The sequence below is a fragment of the Parus major genome, chromosome 7 (genome assembly GCF_001522545.3).
Source record: "Parus major isolate Abel chromosome 7, Parus_major1.1, whole genome shotgun sequence".
Taxonomy (NCBI): Eukaryota; Metazoa; Chordata; class Aves; order Passeriformes; family Paridae; genus Parus; species Parus major.
The window spans coordinates 12,552,851-12,569,935 of record NC_031776.1 but is presented as its reverse complement, the minus strand read 5'-3'; the positions used below and the strand labels follow the sequence as shown (position 1 = coordinate 12,569,935).

The following is a 17,085-nucleotide window of genomic DNA, read 5'->3' as shown; positions in this document are numbered from 1 at the left end:
CTCTAGACCAGGCAGAAAATTGTCTTGTGTTTACAGCTTTTTGTTTGCTTTCTTTTCTTAGAGTTAACCTGGACGAGTCTCTGGGATATCTTATTGACATCGCTTGCTTACTTTTAATGATCACTGTTTACATGTTAAAATTTATTTTGTGTGTTCTTTGTCTGACATTCTAGGTCCAGAAGGACTTGGTTTCACGGTGGTTACCAGAGACTCTTCAGTACACGGTCCTGGTCCAATCTTTGTGAAGAATATTTTACCAAAAGGTGCAGCAGTAAAAGATGGTCGTTTGCAGTCAGGAGACAGAATCCTGGAGGTTAGGATAAACATCTGTTGTATTTGCATTGTTTAAAATTGATCGCTGCTTTTGTCATAAATCTTTTATTTCCTCATACGCATTATTGATGTATAGAACAACAATTCTTGCCCTTGGTTTAAAAAAAAGTCACTCTCACAGCTTCTATGCCATTTGTTTGTCAACAAGTATTTTACACTATGAGGTGGAAAAATGGTTCTTTTTGCAAGGGTCCATGGGATGTTTGAACAAGGAGAACCTGATAAGATCTTGGTTTTTAAAGCAGATAAATGTATCACTTTATGACCAAAACATGTCTTGCCTCTTCAGCCGCATCTCCAGTTAATATCAAGCTGGTAAAGTGCTTATTTTATGACAGTTTTTCTTAAATCAGTCTGTTGAAAGTTTTCAGGTATCTTGTGACTTACAATCTTATTATCTAATGGGTTATTTCTAATTACTAACCTCAAAAAGTTCCTAAGGTAAACAGTTTTAATACTAAGGTCTTGTTTCTGCACTTTCATCTTCAAAGTGCTTTACAAACTAATTAAGCCTCACAAACCCCCTGCAAGGTGGGTAAGTACTACAGAGCTGGTTTAACAGATGGTGAAAATGAGGAGGAGAAAGGTTAAATAATTTGTGTAGGGCCAGAGGGGAGACAGTATGGGAGCTGTTGCTGATTCTTTTTTGCTCTCAGTTACTGAATGACACCTGTGTTAGGTGAGGGGAACCTAATAGACCTGCTTAAAGGCAGTCAGAGATAAGATATCCTCTGTTCTTTTGTGGCTGGTAGGTGAATGGACGGGACATCACCGGCAGGACCCAGGAAGAGCTTGTAGCTATGCTGAGGAGCACAAAGCAAGGCGAGACTGTCTGTCTGATTGTGGCTCGTCAGGAGGAGGCCTTTCTACCTCGAGAGCTGGTAAACTTGTTATTCTTTCCCAGAGTGATTTTGAAACAATTCCATGGTTAAAAGCTAGCCCAAGAAATAGGAAAGATGTCAGCTGAGAAATGCCAGCAAAAGGTTTGTTTCCAAGAAGTATTTATGCTTACATTTGATTTTGAGGGGTTTTTGATTTTTATCTACTGTAGATGCAATTCCACACAATCTGATTTTTCATCCCCAAAAATGACAGCAGAAGCATAACTCACAGGGGAATACTGTAAATTAATTTTAAAAGTGTGAGGTCAAGCATAACTAAAAATGGATTATTCTCTTTCAGAAAAGCAACAAGCTTTAAACCAGAAATTTAAAGTGCATGTAATGAGCCTGCAGCTTATCAGGAACAAGCTAGTGGAAGTAGCTGCCCCCAGGAGATGTCTCCTAAGCCAGGTGCCCAGCATAGGAGTGGTGAGGAGTAGAATTCTGCTGCACTCCTCACAAATTTTGGAAGCAAGCTTTTCTTTGGCTGCTAGCCTTTGACTTAAGAGGCTTTTACTTGTCTTTTTTCCATCTGAAGTGCTTAATTTTCACTTTTGTTTTTTCATTAACACTGGCATGAAACTGTGTTCTCTTTTCTCTCACATAGAGAACTGCATCAGAGTAAAAGTGCTATCTGATACATGCTTGTTTCCCCTCAGAGAAGGTCATTTCTTTGGTTGCCTCTTCCTTATCTTGATTGATGGCTATACTTGACCTTTCAGCAAGTCCTCAGGATAAAGGAAGGACAGCATTTCCTGCTTTTGTCTCATTTTATCTCCTTCAAAGAACACAAACCGCCTTCATCCTTTGCTTAAGATGCTGCCTTCTTGCTTTTCCTTTAGACTGTTGTCAGGATCTTCTACAGAAATCCTCCATTATGTTTCCTCACAAAACATTGCTGACAGTTTTCCTCTTGTTTCCCTGTTACCAGTTGCACCTCGTTGAGGTCAGGGTTGCCCATTATAGATAGGATAGGGAACTGGAGGGGCGTTCAGGTTCTCTCATGTGAGTCTTTTCTCATGTGCCGCTGGTGCCCACTTTTTCTTGTGAGCAGTTGTGAACTGTCTTAGCAAAACTGGTTTTGTATCCATTTTTCTCTTTCATTGTCTTATTTTTAAGGAGCATAATGGCAGTTTTCAGCCTTGTAATTGGGTGTTCGTTGTCAGTGATTCCCAAAGCACCAAAGTTGGTCATTGTGTTCCTCTGCTGAGTAAGCCCTGAGAGTCAGTGTCTGTGTGGATCAGAGAGAAATTTCTGAGTCTTAAAGTACTAATTATTATTATGTAGAATTTCTTTTCAATCACCAGCTCTTCTAAATAAGAGCTTACTTTTTGAAAAAGCTACCAATTAAGTGGTTTTTTTCTGGGTTTTTTAAAGTTATAAAGCACATTACTTAGAAAATGTACTTTAAAAAGTATGCATTCTTCTCTTTTCTCTCCTGTTCCCCCAACAATATACATTATTATGTATTGTGATAGTGCAAATTCTGCTGGAAATCACTGTAGCAGTGTGTGGGTATAAAAGACTGGAAGAATCTAAAAGCTGTTTATAATTTTTACTTGCCACAATCGTGTGGTAATAAATTCTAGTCTCTACAGCAAGGATTAACTACCTCTCAAAAGGTGATTTACTTATGACTGGCATGATTGAAATCCAGGAAGTAGCCACATTTATCCTGCTGGCTTGACCTTCTCTTAGATTGCTTTCTCTGTGAAAGAATGATGCACAAGTCATGGTCCTTCCTCACTGTAACAGTGATGATGTGGGAATTCTAATACTGCTCGGTGTTCCTCGTTATCTCAGTCAAGTACAACATAATACAAATGAGAATTACTGAAATACATTACATTAATTTATGGAACCAGCCCATCTAAATTAAAAAGCCCTTCAGCAACATCTGGTAGCTTACAGCAAAAGTGTGAGTTACCATCCCACTAAGCTACCAGATGTTGATGCTAACACAATGCTTGTTAGAATTCATGAGGTGTCTGAGAACAGGCTCAACAAAGATTAAAAAAAAAAAAAATAATAAAATTGGTTTAGCTTTTTTGTTTGGTTTCAGATTTAGCCATGATATTACATTGGACTAATCCTCTGCTACCTCAAAAGTTACAGTACTGTTTTATCAAAGAGGAGAAAAATGCCAGCACTTAAAATGTTTGTTTTTGGAAGGAAAAGCAGTGGATAATCCAATGTTTTTCAAGGACAGTTGTATCTGAGTGCCCTGACAGTGTAACATGCATGCAGAATTTACCTCGAATACTTGGGGATTTTGTTAATGCTTGACAATAATACAGTAATTGCTTCATCTCAGACTTGTTCTTGCTTTGAGCAGTTCTCTAGGGACTGTAATCTAGACCATTCCTTTAGATTCCCTGTTTCCTACTGTAATGAAAAGATGGGCCACCTAGTAAATGTACCCACTCCCTACAGCTTCCTGTGCTAAAGATGCGTTTGGAAGCTGGACCCACTAGAAATCCATGCACAAAACAGCTTTTGAGCATGTTGCACCACTAGAACTGGGTTTTTATGTGGATTTGCTGGAGAAAATTTGATAAATGCATGGGCACAAAGCAAATAATGTAATAAAGTCACACTGGGTGGCATTTGGTTGCATGGGTCTATAATAATATAATTTAACTTTACCTTGTAATAAAGCTGTGGCTTGGGGAAAGCTTGGTCTCAGGAATATTTTCTGAGATAGATGATAGTGATAGATAGTGAGATAGATGGGAACAGAGTTTCGGTGTTTTGTTACTGTGATCTGTGCTTATGAATTGCTAGTAAGTAGAAAAAATATATTCATAGTAGCAAGCCTTTGCCACAGCAGCTGAGATGTGATAGGGATGAGCATGAATCAGTGTTGCAAAAAAGCATTATTAAATTATGAGGCATTGGGGCTTTGGTTACACTGGCCCATGAAGCATCTGAGACTTACACAATTACACTCTTTGTGCATAACAACGGAAAAACCCAATATTTGTAGAGTTGTTACTCCTTTAAAAAAAGAGAAAAGGATGCTCAAATGAGATTTTTTTTTTTTTACTATATATTGAAACAGATCAGTGAAATAGAATTTGGAGCAACCACAGGCTGTCCTCCTTATTATCGAGTTAGCCAAATGTTCCTGGTAATTCATGCCAGCTGTTGACAATGCAGCAGCTAAGTTAGGAGCTGATTTCAAAACTCGGGGGGAAGATCTTGATTAGCTTAATTACCACAGTCTATGGAGTCTATGGTGATTAGTGTGGTCTTTAAGGTGCATTTGGGTTTTAAACTGTGTAACACTCTTTTCTAGAGGATGGTGAATATTACAGAACGAAACTGGTTTAACTGAATAGGTTTAGATTTTCCAGCTCCTCCCAAAGTCAATGGAATGCTCATCAAACTGTGACTATCATTCTGCTATGTTTTGGAAATACGGTGTTTTGATCACGTGTGTCTGTTGCATCATGTTTTTTCTCTAGGGAAAATGTGTGATCTGAGAGTGCCATTTATTTATTTATTTGCTTCCCCTTCTCTTTCTTTATCCCTGCATTGGTAAAACAGGGAAACTATTTGCATGAGAGCAGCTCTGGTGCAACCCATTCTGTGCTATGATCCTTTGCAGTTCTTTATTCTGTATGATGCACATGAGCAGAGGAATGTGACTGTTCTGCAATTGCCAGAATTAGTATAACACCAAAAATATTTTATTGCATTTTTCTGTAAGTTAGAGCACATACATTGTAATTTTTGCATAGCTTTTTTTTTTTTTATTTTAAAGATCTCTTTGACTTACCAGTTGTAACTATAATTGCTGTCCCTGTGGTTTCTTGGCATATTAACCAATTCCTGAAGAATGAGGGGTGAAAAGGAACAAGCCATCATTTTTATAACAATAGCTAAATGAACAACAATGTACTAAACGTGGTATTGGTCTTGAAATCATTTTTTTACATTTCTATTATACAGGATGGAAGGAAGCAGGATGAGTGGCAAGTTCAATTAAGCATTTTTTTCTACTTACCATATGATTAACTTTTATGTTTTAGTCTTCCCCCAGTTAATTTCTTCCACTGCCTTGAACTTATATGCCTGAAGGAAAACCAGTTGGCCTATTTGTTTTAATATTCAAAGCTTAATTTCTATTACTTCCTTTTAATTGTTGCTTGCCTTTTTATGTGCAGGAAATAATAGGTAAAATTACAGCCTAGACTTAACCATTTTTGCACCTGTTTTTGTAGTTCAAAACTGTGATTCTAGTGCTCAGTTATCCAGAAATGGACAAATAATTTCAGTCAGAAAGTGATTCCAGCAAATACCATTTTTTTATTGTGTTACCTCCGTTCTAAGGGAGATGAAATGGACAGGGAAAAAAAGAAGTATATATTGAATTTTAATAGCATACACAAGAAGGTGTTCTGTGTAATGAAGAGGGGATATTGTGAATGCACATATGGCACCTTTCATTATAAATATATACATAGTTTATGCATAGTTTATAAACTATGTAGATTTTTAAATATCCTAGGGGTTTTAAAGAAAAGTTTATTTTTGAACCTATTCTCTTCATCTGGAATAGCTGAGAAGCGAGTGTAGGTTGTGACTATACAAATGTATATTTTTAAAGACATAACATTGTACAGTGCAGGCCTTCAAAGGTTTTCAGCTTCATGACGTATTTCAGAAGATGGTTACAATTTCATTATGCCTTAAAGTACTGGAAACTGTTCTTCGAGGTTTGTTGATTAGTTGTGCTCTTTGCAAAAGTCAGTGAGAGATCAGTGTTAAGAAGGAATGTGACAATCTTTCCTGTCACACTGAAAAGTATCTCTTTATCCAGGGTTTCTGTGCAACTCCCTAATTTACCAAAAAGGAATAAATTGCTTGGTAATCTGTGTACCTTTAAAAACTGGTTGTTTTTTGAGCTTTCATATGCAGTGAAGAGCCTATAAAGGTGCCAGCACAGCAAATGTGATTTTTCCATGTGATAGCAGTTGTCAGCCTTTTTGAGGCTACAGAGACCTTACTGCATCTGGTCTACTATTGCTTTCTCTGTCAGGCCCATCAGAGTGTTGTGATCCAGCAATGATTTGCCTTTCAGAGCCTACTGTTCCTATATTCCAGCAAATATGAGGAACCTTAAAAGGATGGTCTGAAAGACCTGGTCATTACCTTCATTGCCTACAAAAACCTCTGATGGTGTTCTGCCTGCTGGTAAAGAATAAGTTAGAGAGGATACAAGTAAGGAGAGAAAAACATAATCTTACTTGTACGATGATATAATATATTCATAAGATATTTTATGGGATTATTGCCCAAAATTCCTAGGTTTAGGAACCCTACCTCAGACCACTGGAAAATGAAAACTGATTACCTGATAATGTCTTGGCTCTGAAGTTGCCTGAAATTATTTGGAAGCCCACTTTAATGTATGAAATCGTAAGTATATATACACCAGCATAGAGGCATATAAAATCTGGTCTTAATAGAAATTGAGTCTTCATATATTTTAGATGCATTTACCCAAGTCTACAGTATTTGCATTTAATAAAACCAGACTATTTGGGCAATTGTTAAATCCTGCTAAAAAATGTAGTGCCTTGCCATTTACAAGGATCACCAGTTCTATTCCATATACCATATGAACATTTCTAAAATCTTTCTGTCTCAGAATACATTAAAAACTTAGGGGAAAAAAAAAGTTTTCCTAGGCTGACTTAATGTAAAGCATATGCATGTGGTGTTTGAAGTTGACTTAAAAGAATTATGCACTGCTTATTGCTTTGTTTACCATATCTTTAAAACAGTAAGCTAAAATGAGAAAAGAGTTGGATTTGTGTATCACTGTGTTTTGACCCGTGCCTGGAATGTTTTCTGAAATGATGCAGTAGCAGGAACCCTAAATTCACCCTGAAAATACCATGAAGGCTTCCATCTTCATGTGTGATAAGATTTTAGGCTCTAAGTGCCAAGTTGTATTAACTGCCTAAGGCTCCAGCTCAGTAGGGTGTGTAAGCCCTATTGAGTACACTTACCCCATACGTGGGCTGAAAATGGGTGTTTTCACAGAGAGCTGACCTTGACTGAGGACTGAAATAATGATTTTTTCTCTCTCTGTTTCCTACAATTATGTATCTTAAAAAGTTAGGTGAGAATGCATTTTTTAATATTGAGGAGCAGTGCACACCAAATTACAATTACAAAACTTTTGCAAGGGCAAACCTTTTCCTTGGTGGGCTCTTGAACAGGTGAGTCAAGCAAACTGGGGAATCTCCATTTCTGAAATGCACTGTATCTGTATTTGCCTTGGATGAAGAGCTGAGTCTAGTTTTGTCAATTTTTGAAGCTGTAATTCCAGAGTCTACCTAATTCAAACCAGACACATTCTATCTAACATGACACAAATTTGTAATGCACTGTCTTAATGTTAAAATTATCCAAGCATGCTATCATATATCTCCATGGATTTTCTACTGCCTTTCTTGTCTTAGCAGGGTGTGCCATTAGTGGCCATTTAGTTTTTATTGCAGTATGGAGTACAGATAATTTTAAAGAAGCCAATAGAAAAGATCTGTCAGATATGGTAAAGATGAATACATGCAGCAATGATTTCAGTTATTTACTAGATTGTGACAAGATTACAACAGTGTATTACCTTTGAGTATTACTTTTAAGAGTGTTACAATATGTCTATTTCAAAATACCATGCAGATTTTATAGTGACTGAATGACTGAGCTGTCAGCAAAGTATTTCTTAATTGGCTAAGTGCTTGGAAAGAATATGGAGCATGATGCAAATAGGGGGTATCTTCTTTTCAAGCTTTTCTGCCCATAATAGTTATGTGGTGCCACAATTTAAATATTTTTATCAGAAAGTAATTGCAAAAGCATGCAAATGTCTTATTTCCTTCACAAACCTTTGAAAATAACCCTCCTGGGTCTTTTGCCTTTTGCTGTCAGCTCTGAATGGCACCCCAGGGAGTTGACATCTCTTATCAGAAATGAGCAGCCAGGCAAGGGGCAGTCAGCATATTGAGAGGCCATAATAGTGTGTTGGTCAAGGGCACCAGACAGGTACTGAAAGGTCTCTTGTTGTGTTAAACAAATGCTATTTCCTTCCTGCCTGAGAGCTAATTTTTTTGTAGGCTTCTCTTTTGGCAAAAAACACAATAAGGATAAATAAGGCAACCTTTCCAGTGAGAGATTAGCATTAGATTATCATAAATCCACAGATTAAAAGTGCTGTGGTCAATGAGAACAGGCATTGTAAGATTAAATAAAAAGACTAATTGAAAGCTGTGTCCCATAGTAGACAGAGGATTGACACAATGTTGTTTAGATATAACCATGGACTAAGTAGAAAGTGGAAGAATAAAATGCACATTACTTTTTCTGAAGGTTATACTTCTGATTGTACTGCTCTGATGACTGAGCAGATGTGTATTGTGGTAGAAGAAGGCTAATAGTGGTCTTTAAAGTACTGAGAATTTATTGGTGAGACCAGTAAAATTTTAGATTCTTTTTAATAATCCTTTATTATAATCTTCTAATTAAGAAATCAGGTATCTGAGGTATAGATGTGCTTCTAAAATTAAAATCATTGGTAGAAGATTAATTAAATTTATCCTGAGACCCTTAGATACAGATTTTCAGTCTGCATTGCTGAATATTATTTAGTACTGTGTTATTAGGGCTTTATGCTTTCATATCTAGCAAACTCTCTGTTCTCTCACCTTCATTATAAACTCTACTGAACTTTTCTGTCTGTTTTCTGGTGATTCCATAAATGTCAGAATTGATTTTACTGAAGTTGCATGAAGGTATATTGGTAGATTAAAACATTCCTACCCTGATTTCCCTTGAGAGGGATAGTACCTGTTTGGTTGTTTGCTCTGTTCTGTTTAACCAGCAGATCTGGACAGCAAGTGAAGATTTCCTCTTAGACAGCTTCTGTCTGTTGCCTTCTGGTCCAGGAAAGAGAGAGGAGATCTTTGTCTTCCCCAAGCAATTCAGAGAGGTTGGGAGCTGCCTAGTATGCTGGATGGTGCAACCAGGAGGGCGCTTTGAGCAGACGCTGTGGCTGGCAGACACCTATAAATATTAGAGAATAAACATCACTGGGCTGCAGAGATGTGCTTATCAAGAGGGGCCAGTTCACAGCTTGTTGCAACTGTAGAAGCCATTGAAAGCTGACAGGTAAAGATTTAGCAAAGCTGAAGGAAGGACCTGCCCAGCAAGGACAAAATGAACAGTGGACACTGATTCTTGAATGTTGTGTTATTTTTTGGTTTAAGTTTTTTGGTTGTGGGCTGTTTAACTTCAACCTGTGTCTCTGTTGAGTAAATTTCATTAATACTTAAAAGCGTTCCTGTCTCAAAGTACCCCTCTTAAAGGAAAGAAATAAGCAAGAAATTGGGCAAAAGGAACAAGAGACATTGGTGGATGAATAAAGAACTCCTGTCATTACTCAAGTGTAAGCAGGAAATACACAGGAGATGGAAACAGGGTCAGGTCACTTGGAATGAATATAGAGGGATTGTCAGAGTAAGTAAAAACGAGATAAGGAAGGCCATGGCCCATCTGGAATTAAATCTGGCCAAGGATGTCAAGGACAACGAGAAGGGCTTCTTCAAATACATCCATAACAAAAGGAAAGCCCAGGATAATATTGGGGCCATTACTAAACATAAAGGGGAGCCTGGTAACAGAGGATGCAGAGAGGGCAAACACCCTTCTCTGATCTGGGAGACAAGGGTAAAGGAATGCTGGAAAGAATTTCCCTTGGTCAAGAAGGATTGGGTTAGAGAACACCTAGGTAAACCTGACATCCATAAGTCCATAGGCCCTGATGAGATGCATTCACAAGTGCTGAGAGAGCTGTGGAGGCCATTGGCAACCATCTTTGAAAGGTCGTGGTGGTCAGGAGTGGTGCCCAAGGACTGGAAGAAAACAAATATGACTGACCCCAGTCTTCAGAAAGGGCAGCAAGGAGGACTTAGGGAACTCTGTTCACATGGATGACAAAAAGGTAATTGGGAGTAGTCAGCATGGATTTACTAAAGGTAAATCATGCATGAGTAACCTGATTGTGTTTTACAATGAAACAAGTATCTGGATGGAGGAGGGACATTGTCTGCCTTGACTTCAGCAAGGCTTTCAACACTGTGTCTCACCACATCCTCACAGGCCAGCTCAGGAAGTGTGGACTGGGTGAGTGGACAGTGAGGTGTATTGAGAACTGGCTGAACAGTGGCACAGGGGGTCGTTGGAGGCCTTGGTGTCCCCCAAGGTTCAATACTGGGCCCATCAGTGACTTGGATAAAGGGGCAGATGCCTCCTCAGCAGGTTCACTGGGAGGAGTGGCTGATCCCCCCCTAGTCCTGTGCATCCCTTCAGAAGGACCCTGCAGGCTGGAGAGATGGGCAGGGAGGAGCCTTCTGAAATTCAACACAGGCTAATGCAGGGTCCCACATCGGGGGAGAAACAGCCCCATGCACCAGCACAGGCTGGGGATTGCCTGCTGGAGCAGCTCTGTGGAAAAGGACCTGGGGATCCTGGTGGACATTAAGCTGTTCCTGAGCCATCAGTGAGCCCCTGTGGCCAAGAAGGCCGATGGGAACCTGGGGTGTGTTAGGAAAAGCATTGCCAGCAGGTCGAGGGAGGTGATCCTGCTCCTCTGCTCAGCCCTGGTGAGGCACATCTGGAGTCCTGTGTCCAGGTCTGGGCTCCTCAGCTCAGCAGAGACATGGAGCTCCTGGAGCGAGTCCAGAGGATCACAACAAAGATGATTAAGCAACGGGAACATCTCTATTATCAGGAAAGGCTGAGGGAGCTCAAAGTTGTGGAGTCTCCCTCACTGGAGATATTCAAGAACCACGTGGACAGAATCCTGTGCTATGTGATCCAGAATGACCCTGCTTGAGCAAGAGGACGGGGCCTGATGACCCACTCTTTTCCCTTCCAACCTTGCCCACTTTGGAACTGTGTGAAAAGTACAGGCCAGGCCATCTCAAAGCTCTAACCATCCAGAGGGATCACCACTTAGCTATCTGGACTTCAATTTATGTGAAAATTTCTTGTTTATCCTACTACAATTGAGTTACTTTCCTATGTCTGCAGCGGGGAATAGCTTCAGCGATATACTATCATTTAATTCCTGAACTGCCAGGGTATGATACATTTATTATGGAAAATACATGATGTGGTTGTTGACTGGGTAATTTATAACATAAAGCTGTAAGTTTTTTCCAGGCTACAAATATATTTGTGTTGCAGCTCATTTCATTCGTTCTGTGTTTGTGTGAGTTCAGATTCTAGGATGATATTGAAGTAAGAAGTGTTTCTAATAGAATTCAAGGGTTAGTGCATTGGAGAGGGTTTCCTTTACCAGACCATAATTCAGCTGATGGTGGTTGCTATGTTGTAAAGTATTGATGTCTTGGGATAATGTTTTAGCGAAGTCAGGGAAATAGAAGCAGTAGGAATCCAGCTCTGTGAGTCACTATCAGCATTTAATATTCATACCTGCATATTCTAGGAACAGAGGCCATCATTCATTAAATTAGTTGCCCAAATGAAGCAGTAAATTGATGAGCTGTTAACTTAAGGATGGCTGGAGCTCTTTTTGTTATCAGTGAAAAGGTGTTGCTTGGGAAGAGCATTATGATCAGGATAATAATTTGAAAACATTCAGTAAGTATAGGATGAAATCAAACTTCTAGGTTTTGTTCATCCCTTTTTTCTCCTCTGGTTTTCCTCCTTTCTTCCACTTCTCACATCCTCCCACAAATAATATTTTCAGTCTTGTATTTGCACCAAATAGTCTTGATGTTGTAGACTTACTACCAGGCATTTGCTATCAGATGCTGTACAATGAGTACATGAGGAAAATTTTAAGGGAGTAAAGACAGAGTTTATTGCCTTACAGTGAATTAATCACTGACTTGTAGATATGCATCTCCTTTCCTCTTACACATCTCTGTGAAATCTTTTAATTGTCATTCAGTCTTCATCATGGGTAACAAATTTTTGATAGTACCATTAGACAAAGTTCAACATTCTTTTTAAGTCAGCTTTTGCTGGATCTTTGGCTAAAGCTGACTATAAATAATGAAAAGGAGAGATGTTTGGGATGATTGGACTATGTTGAACAAGAAACTTGTGAAGGATTTTAAAATCAGAGTTCTCCAGTAATAGGTGAAAGCAGCTTACATTAAATTTAATGAGGTTTTGATACGATCAAGTGATCTGTTTAACAGAAAATTGTAGCAAGGAAAATGGTAGACAAATGTTACAGATTCCAAATTCAGTACTCAAGAAAACATAGGAAATGATATATTGACAAAAGTTTGCTGTGTTTGTCTGCTGAAGACATCCAGGCATGGGTGATGTGGTAGGTTACTTAACAAGGGCTAATGCACAGCATAATTATATTAAAGGAAGCTGGGAAATAGAGAACATTGAGCAACTCTGTTGGGTGACCAAATTCAGCTTTATATGAAGTCCAAGTACAGAGGTAGCACTATAGAGCAGTTTGTGACTGCTCTGGTTAAGACAAGCATGAGCACCAGGAGCTTTGTGTTTTGTGCTAACAGCCCCCTCACTGCCTTTCTCATGGTATGGGCAAAGACAAAACCACAGTATTGACAGAGAAGGGGCAGGTCTGGTGCAGATGTCACTGATTGAAGTGGAAGAAGAGCAGAAACACACAGGAACTGCTTGCCTAGGGGACTATGAAGGTAATACCAAGTCCTGTCCTAAAGGCAGGACTCATCACATGCTGGGACCCTGAGAAGAATTTCTTCTGTCTAAATCTTGACAGGATGTGCCAGTTGAGTAGATTTCTGATTTAAGAGTTTGGGAGCAACTGACTAGAATATGTATGTGCAAGCTGAACAAAACAAAAGATTCTTTTGTTTTGTGAAAATCTTTTATCTAAAACTTTGAGAAAGTTAATTTCAGACAAATACAGCAAAATTAAACACAAAATGGTTATGTTAGAAGGCTAGTAGTGGATTTCTTCCTTACACTAGTTCTTCTGAAGTCAGAGGAGGAGTGTTTAAGTGTTTAAAAGTTACCATGTCGTATTGTTCACAGTTGTTGCAAATGTATGGATTTTGTTCATATCCAAAGCCAAGAAGTAAAAGTGACAGATGTGTAACTGAGAACTCTGTACTTCTGATGAACAAAAACAGTACACATGTGTAACTTAGGTACTGGAGATGAATGCTGGTATCAAGACAATTGTCAGTGTTGGTGCTATGTCATTTTTATATTTGGCATTTAGGCAAATTGTTTTGACTTTAATATCATTAATTACATTCCAGGAAAAATTTAAACATGATGCATATTGGGACTGAGATTGATAGTCAGTTTTCTGGTTGATCTGATTCCTCTCTACCCAGTGGTTGCTCTTCATCAGTGAAAGGGCATCTGAAATAAGTGCAAGTATACTTAGTGCTACTTTTTATTCAGGATATTAATTTCTGCCCTTAATTCAGGGGTCATGCTTTTGTTGATCAGACAGCATGGTATCTGAATGCACAGATGTGCTCTGGCTGCTGAGGAAACATCTGTTTGGCTGGCACCTTTGCTGACAATTGCATTGATGTGTACGTGCTGCAGCTTAGGTCCTGGAAGTGATCCCTCACTGGGGAAGAGGAGGATTGACCCAGCTACCGCACTCCTTGCAGGTAGCTTCTACTGAATAATTTGACACCCTTGGAAGCAGCAGCCAGTCATCTTTCAACTTGTAATTCTGTGCTACCTTTTTGTAGTTTTTTTCCCTATTAATTTTTTAATACTACTGTTTCAAATAGAAGATGCCCAGATGGCAAGAAACAAAAACCTACTAATTGTCTTAGAGTTACATGGAGAAGGAAAAATGGAATAAAATTGAAAATGTTGCATAAGGTCTTTTGCACTAACACCTTCCAAGAACACTTCATTCCATAGTAGGTCTCCTTGTCCTTATATTTTTGAGATGTGCCAAGATAAATATACCAGGCAAAAATTTGATTTTGTTTAATTTTATGATTCTAACCTGTTTTTAAAAAGACAACCACACACGCTTCCCCTCTGCCCAGCGACAAAACTGCAAATACAGTGTAGAGTGAAAGACAGTTCTTTCTGATCTTCTGTAGATGTGTATGCTTGACTTGACAGTCTTGTAAACAGCTCTAATCTAGAGAAAGTCTTGGGATTAACCTATACCAGAAAGAAAAAGGAACAATCAAACCTCTATGGAATAAAAGTATGTACTAAGGGAGTTAGTGCAGAATAAGTTACTGTGCTTTCAATTTTCACCTTCGTTTTTGTTACACCAGCTTTCCTCTGCAGACAGGTTTAAGGGAAGGATAATTTTTTAAGGATGAAACTCAATTTTCAAAGGGGAATGGGATTTAACAGTACAACTGTCATTATAGTTTGTGAGCTGCATGTAAAGATGTTGAGAGTTTTATGGCTTACATTTTTAATGCAGCTGTGTATAAATGTCTTTTCTACATTCTGCTGCAACATCAGTTTTATATCATGTGGAACTAAGCTATTTTACCTCCTATTTAAGCATATTCCCAGGTATCATTAAAAATAACATTTTAAGCTAGATTTTGTGACAAAATGTCAGGTAAATGCACTGTTGATTAGAAGGATGTTTTTTCAAGCTACTTTCTGGAAAAGAGGACTATTTCTTATTGTATAAATCCATGGATACCATTCATGCTGACTTTTCACCCCTATTTTTATCCTTGTTTTCTCCAACAGAAGGGAGAGCCAAACTGCAGTATTTTTTCTCCAGAAACCACAGAGCAGCTGACCTTTGAGATTCCTCTGAATGATTCTGGCTCTGCTGGACTTGGTGTGAGCTTGAAAGGCAACAAATCTCGGGAGACAGGAGCTGATCTTGGGATTTTCATCAAATCAGTTATTCATGGAGGTGCTGCTTTTAAGGTATGGAAGAAGCACATCAGGAGATGAATAGGTTAGAATTCTGCCATTTCTGTGTTGAGTGCTGAATCTCACTTGAGAAGCATTCTAGGTACAAATACCTTTGTCACTCATTCCTTTGGGTGAGCTACAAATCGAACGTTTTGTCCCAGGGTTTCTGGGGTTGTGTGTGAAGCAACAAAATTTTCCAAAGTCAGTTGGTGCAAACCTTAGGGAACATTTGGATGTTGCAGGAAATGGGGAAGGGGAAGAAGGATACGGATAGGTAGGTATGTGTAGAGGCTGTCTTCCAGCTTTCCCACAGCCTGCAGAAAGAGAAAAGTTTCATTGGCTCAGTGACAGAGGATTTGATACCTACACTTTGTCTGTAAATAAAAACACTCTCATAATTTTATTCTTTTTTATTTATAATATTTTTTATCACTGTATTAAAAATGTCTTGGTTGAGCTTTGACATCAGATGTGCAGAAGTTATCAGTTGTTCCTGAGGTGGATTGAATTGGTAATATTAAATTGGTAAATGACAGTATTATGAGTTGTTCTGTTCCTTCTAAGCACTGTACAAAGACTATTGTATATTTTATGATTAAAAAGTATTTGCGTTATTGTCTAATCTTTAAGAAATCTGTTGACTGCGTTTTTCCCCCCCAAATAAAACTTGGAAAAGGTAGTTTCTCTGAATTGGAAACAAATTACTTCATCTTTCAGAGCTAGTATGTTTAACACCTGTAGAACCATAATGTAATTTTTGTCTTTCATCTCAGCAATTCCTTGCAGTTCTCTCTTCCGTAAAAATACCTTTTAATTCAGTGTTATGTAAATTGCTCTACTGACATCAGTCTGCTGAGTAAGACAATTCACAGCATTAAAACTTCAGTGATCATCTATTTACAGCAGCTAGTAAATATCAATAATCAAGGTTTTAGGTTTCATGTGAATGTTTAATAGTTCCCTGCTTCTGTTATTTACCTGTCCTAGTCTCACAGTTGTTTCAAATCTTGGATCTTCATCTGATTGGATTACACCAGAACCGAGTTAATACATGTATGGCCAAATTCGGGCTGGACAAGCTCAATTCATGTTCATGTCTGCTGCAGAGTATGAATCATTTTACTGTGGAAATGAGGCTGCCCTCTTTGGTTTCCCAGCTCTGTGTCCACACCAGTTGCAGTGACAGTGCATTGCTATGGATAAACTCTTTGTTTTGAATAGCCAAGCTGTGGAGCCATATTCCTTATTAGCAGGCTGGCTGCCTGACTTGTCACATCACAGACCCATAAGACAACCCTTTCTAGGTCTGTATGTTTGCTACTCTCTGTTCCCCCACAGAGACTCACTCCAGAGCACTTACTTTGGTTTGAGATGTCCAGAGACTACTAAAGCAGGACTTGCGTGCTCAGCCCTGAGTGAGCAGCCACAGTTAGTCACCATGACTGGGAGATTGTTTAGTCTTGTGACAGCCTGTAGTCCTGTGACCTGCTCTCCATCCTACCTCATTATAACTCTTCCAGCAATTAGACCTGTGCTGTGGAAATGGATCTGAATGTAGGCTCCAGAGCAAATAAGACAGTACCTGAGGCTCTGGCTTCAACCAGAACAGTTCAGAGACTGTCCTGTGTACAAGTGCTCATAGAATGCAGTCATTTTGGCAATGTTTTAGGACTCACAGTCTACTGTTGTGTAATGCATGGAGAACAGCTGTCTTTCTTCTGTCTAATGACCTTTCTATAGAACACAACCTAATCAGTGTGTATAAACAATTAATAAAATTCCTTGAATCACATTAAAAAGTGTGCACATATTTGTACATAATATTTAAAGATATCCTATTGTCCTTATTTTAAATCCCTTCTTGGAGCAAGTTTTGAAATCAAAAGCTTTTATTTCCAGCTGGTAGTTGTCCAGAGCATTTTCCCATGCTGTTCATTGGTATTCTCTGAAA

The 17,085-nt window shown here is 38.7% G+C and overlaps 1 protein-coding gene across 1 annotated transcript in view; it reads left to right on the top strand.

Annotated features, from left to right (window-relative positions):
• PARD3B (par-3 family cell polarity regulator beta) overlaps positions 1 to 17,085 on the top strand; it is a 392,350-nt gene that overhangs the window by 182,368 nt on the left and 192,897 nt on the right. The window contains exons 9-11 of the mRNA XM_015635105.3: positions 174 to 313; positions 1,086 to 1,214; positions 14,961 to 15,146. Of these exons, the coding sequence (XP_015490591.1) occupies positions 174 to 313; positions 1,086 to 1,214; positions 14,961 to 15,146 (455 nt within the window). The remainder of the gene's footprint in view (positions 1 to 173; positions 314 to 1,085; positions 1,215 to 14,960; positions 15,147 to 17,085) is intronic.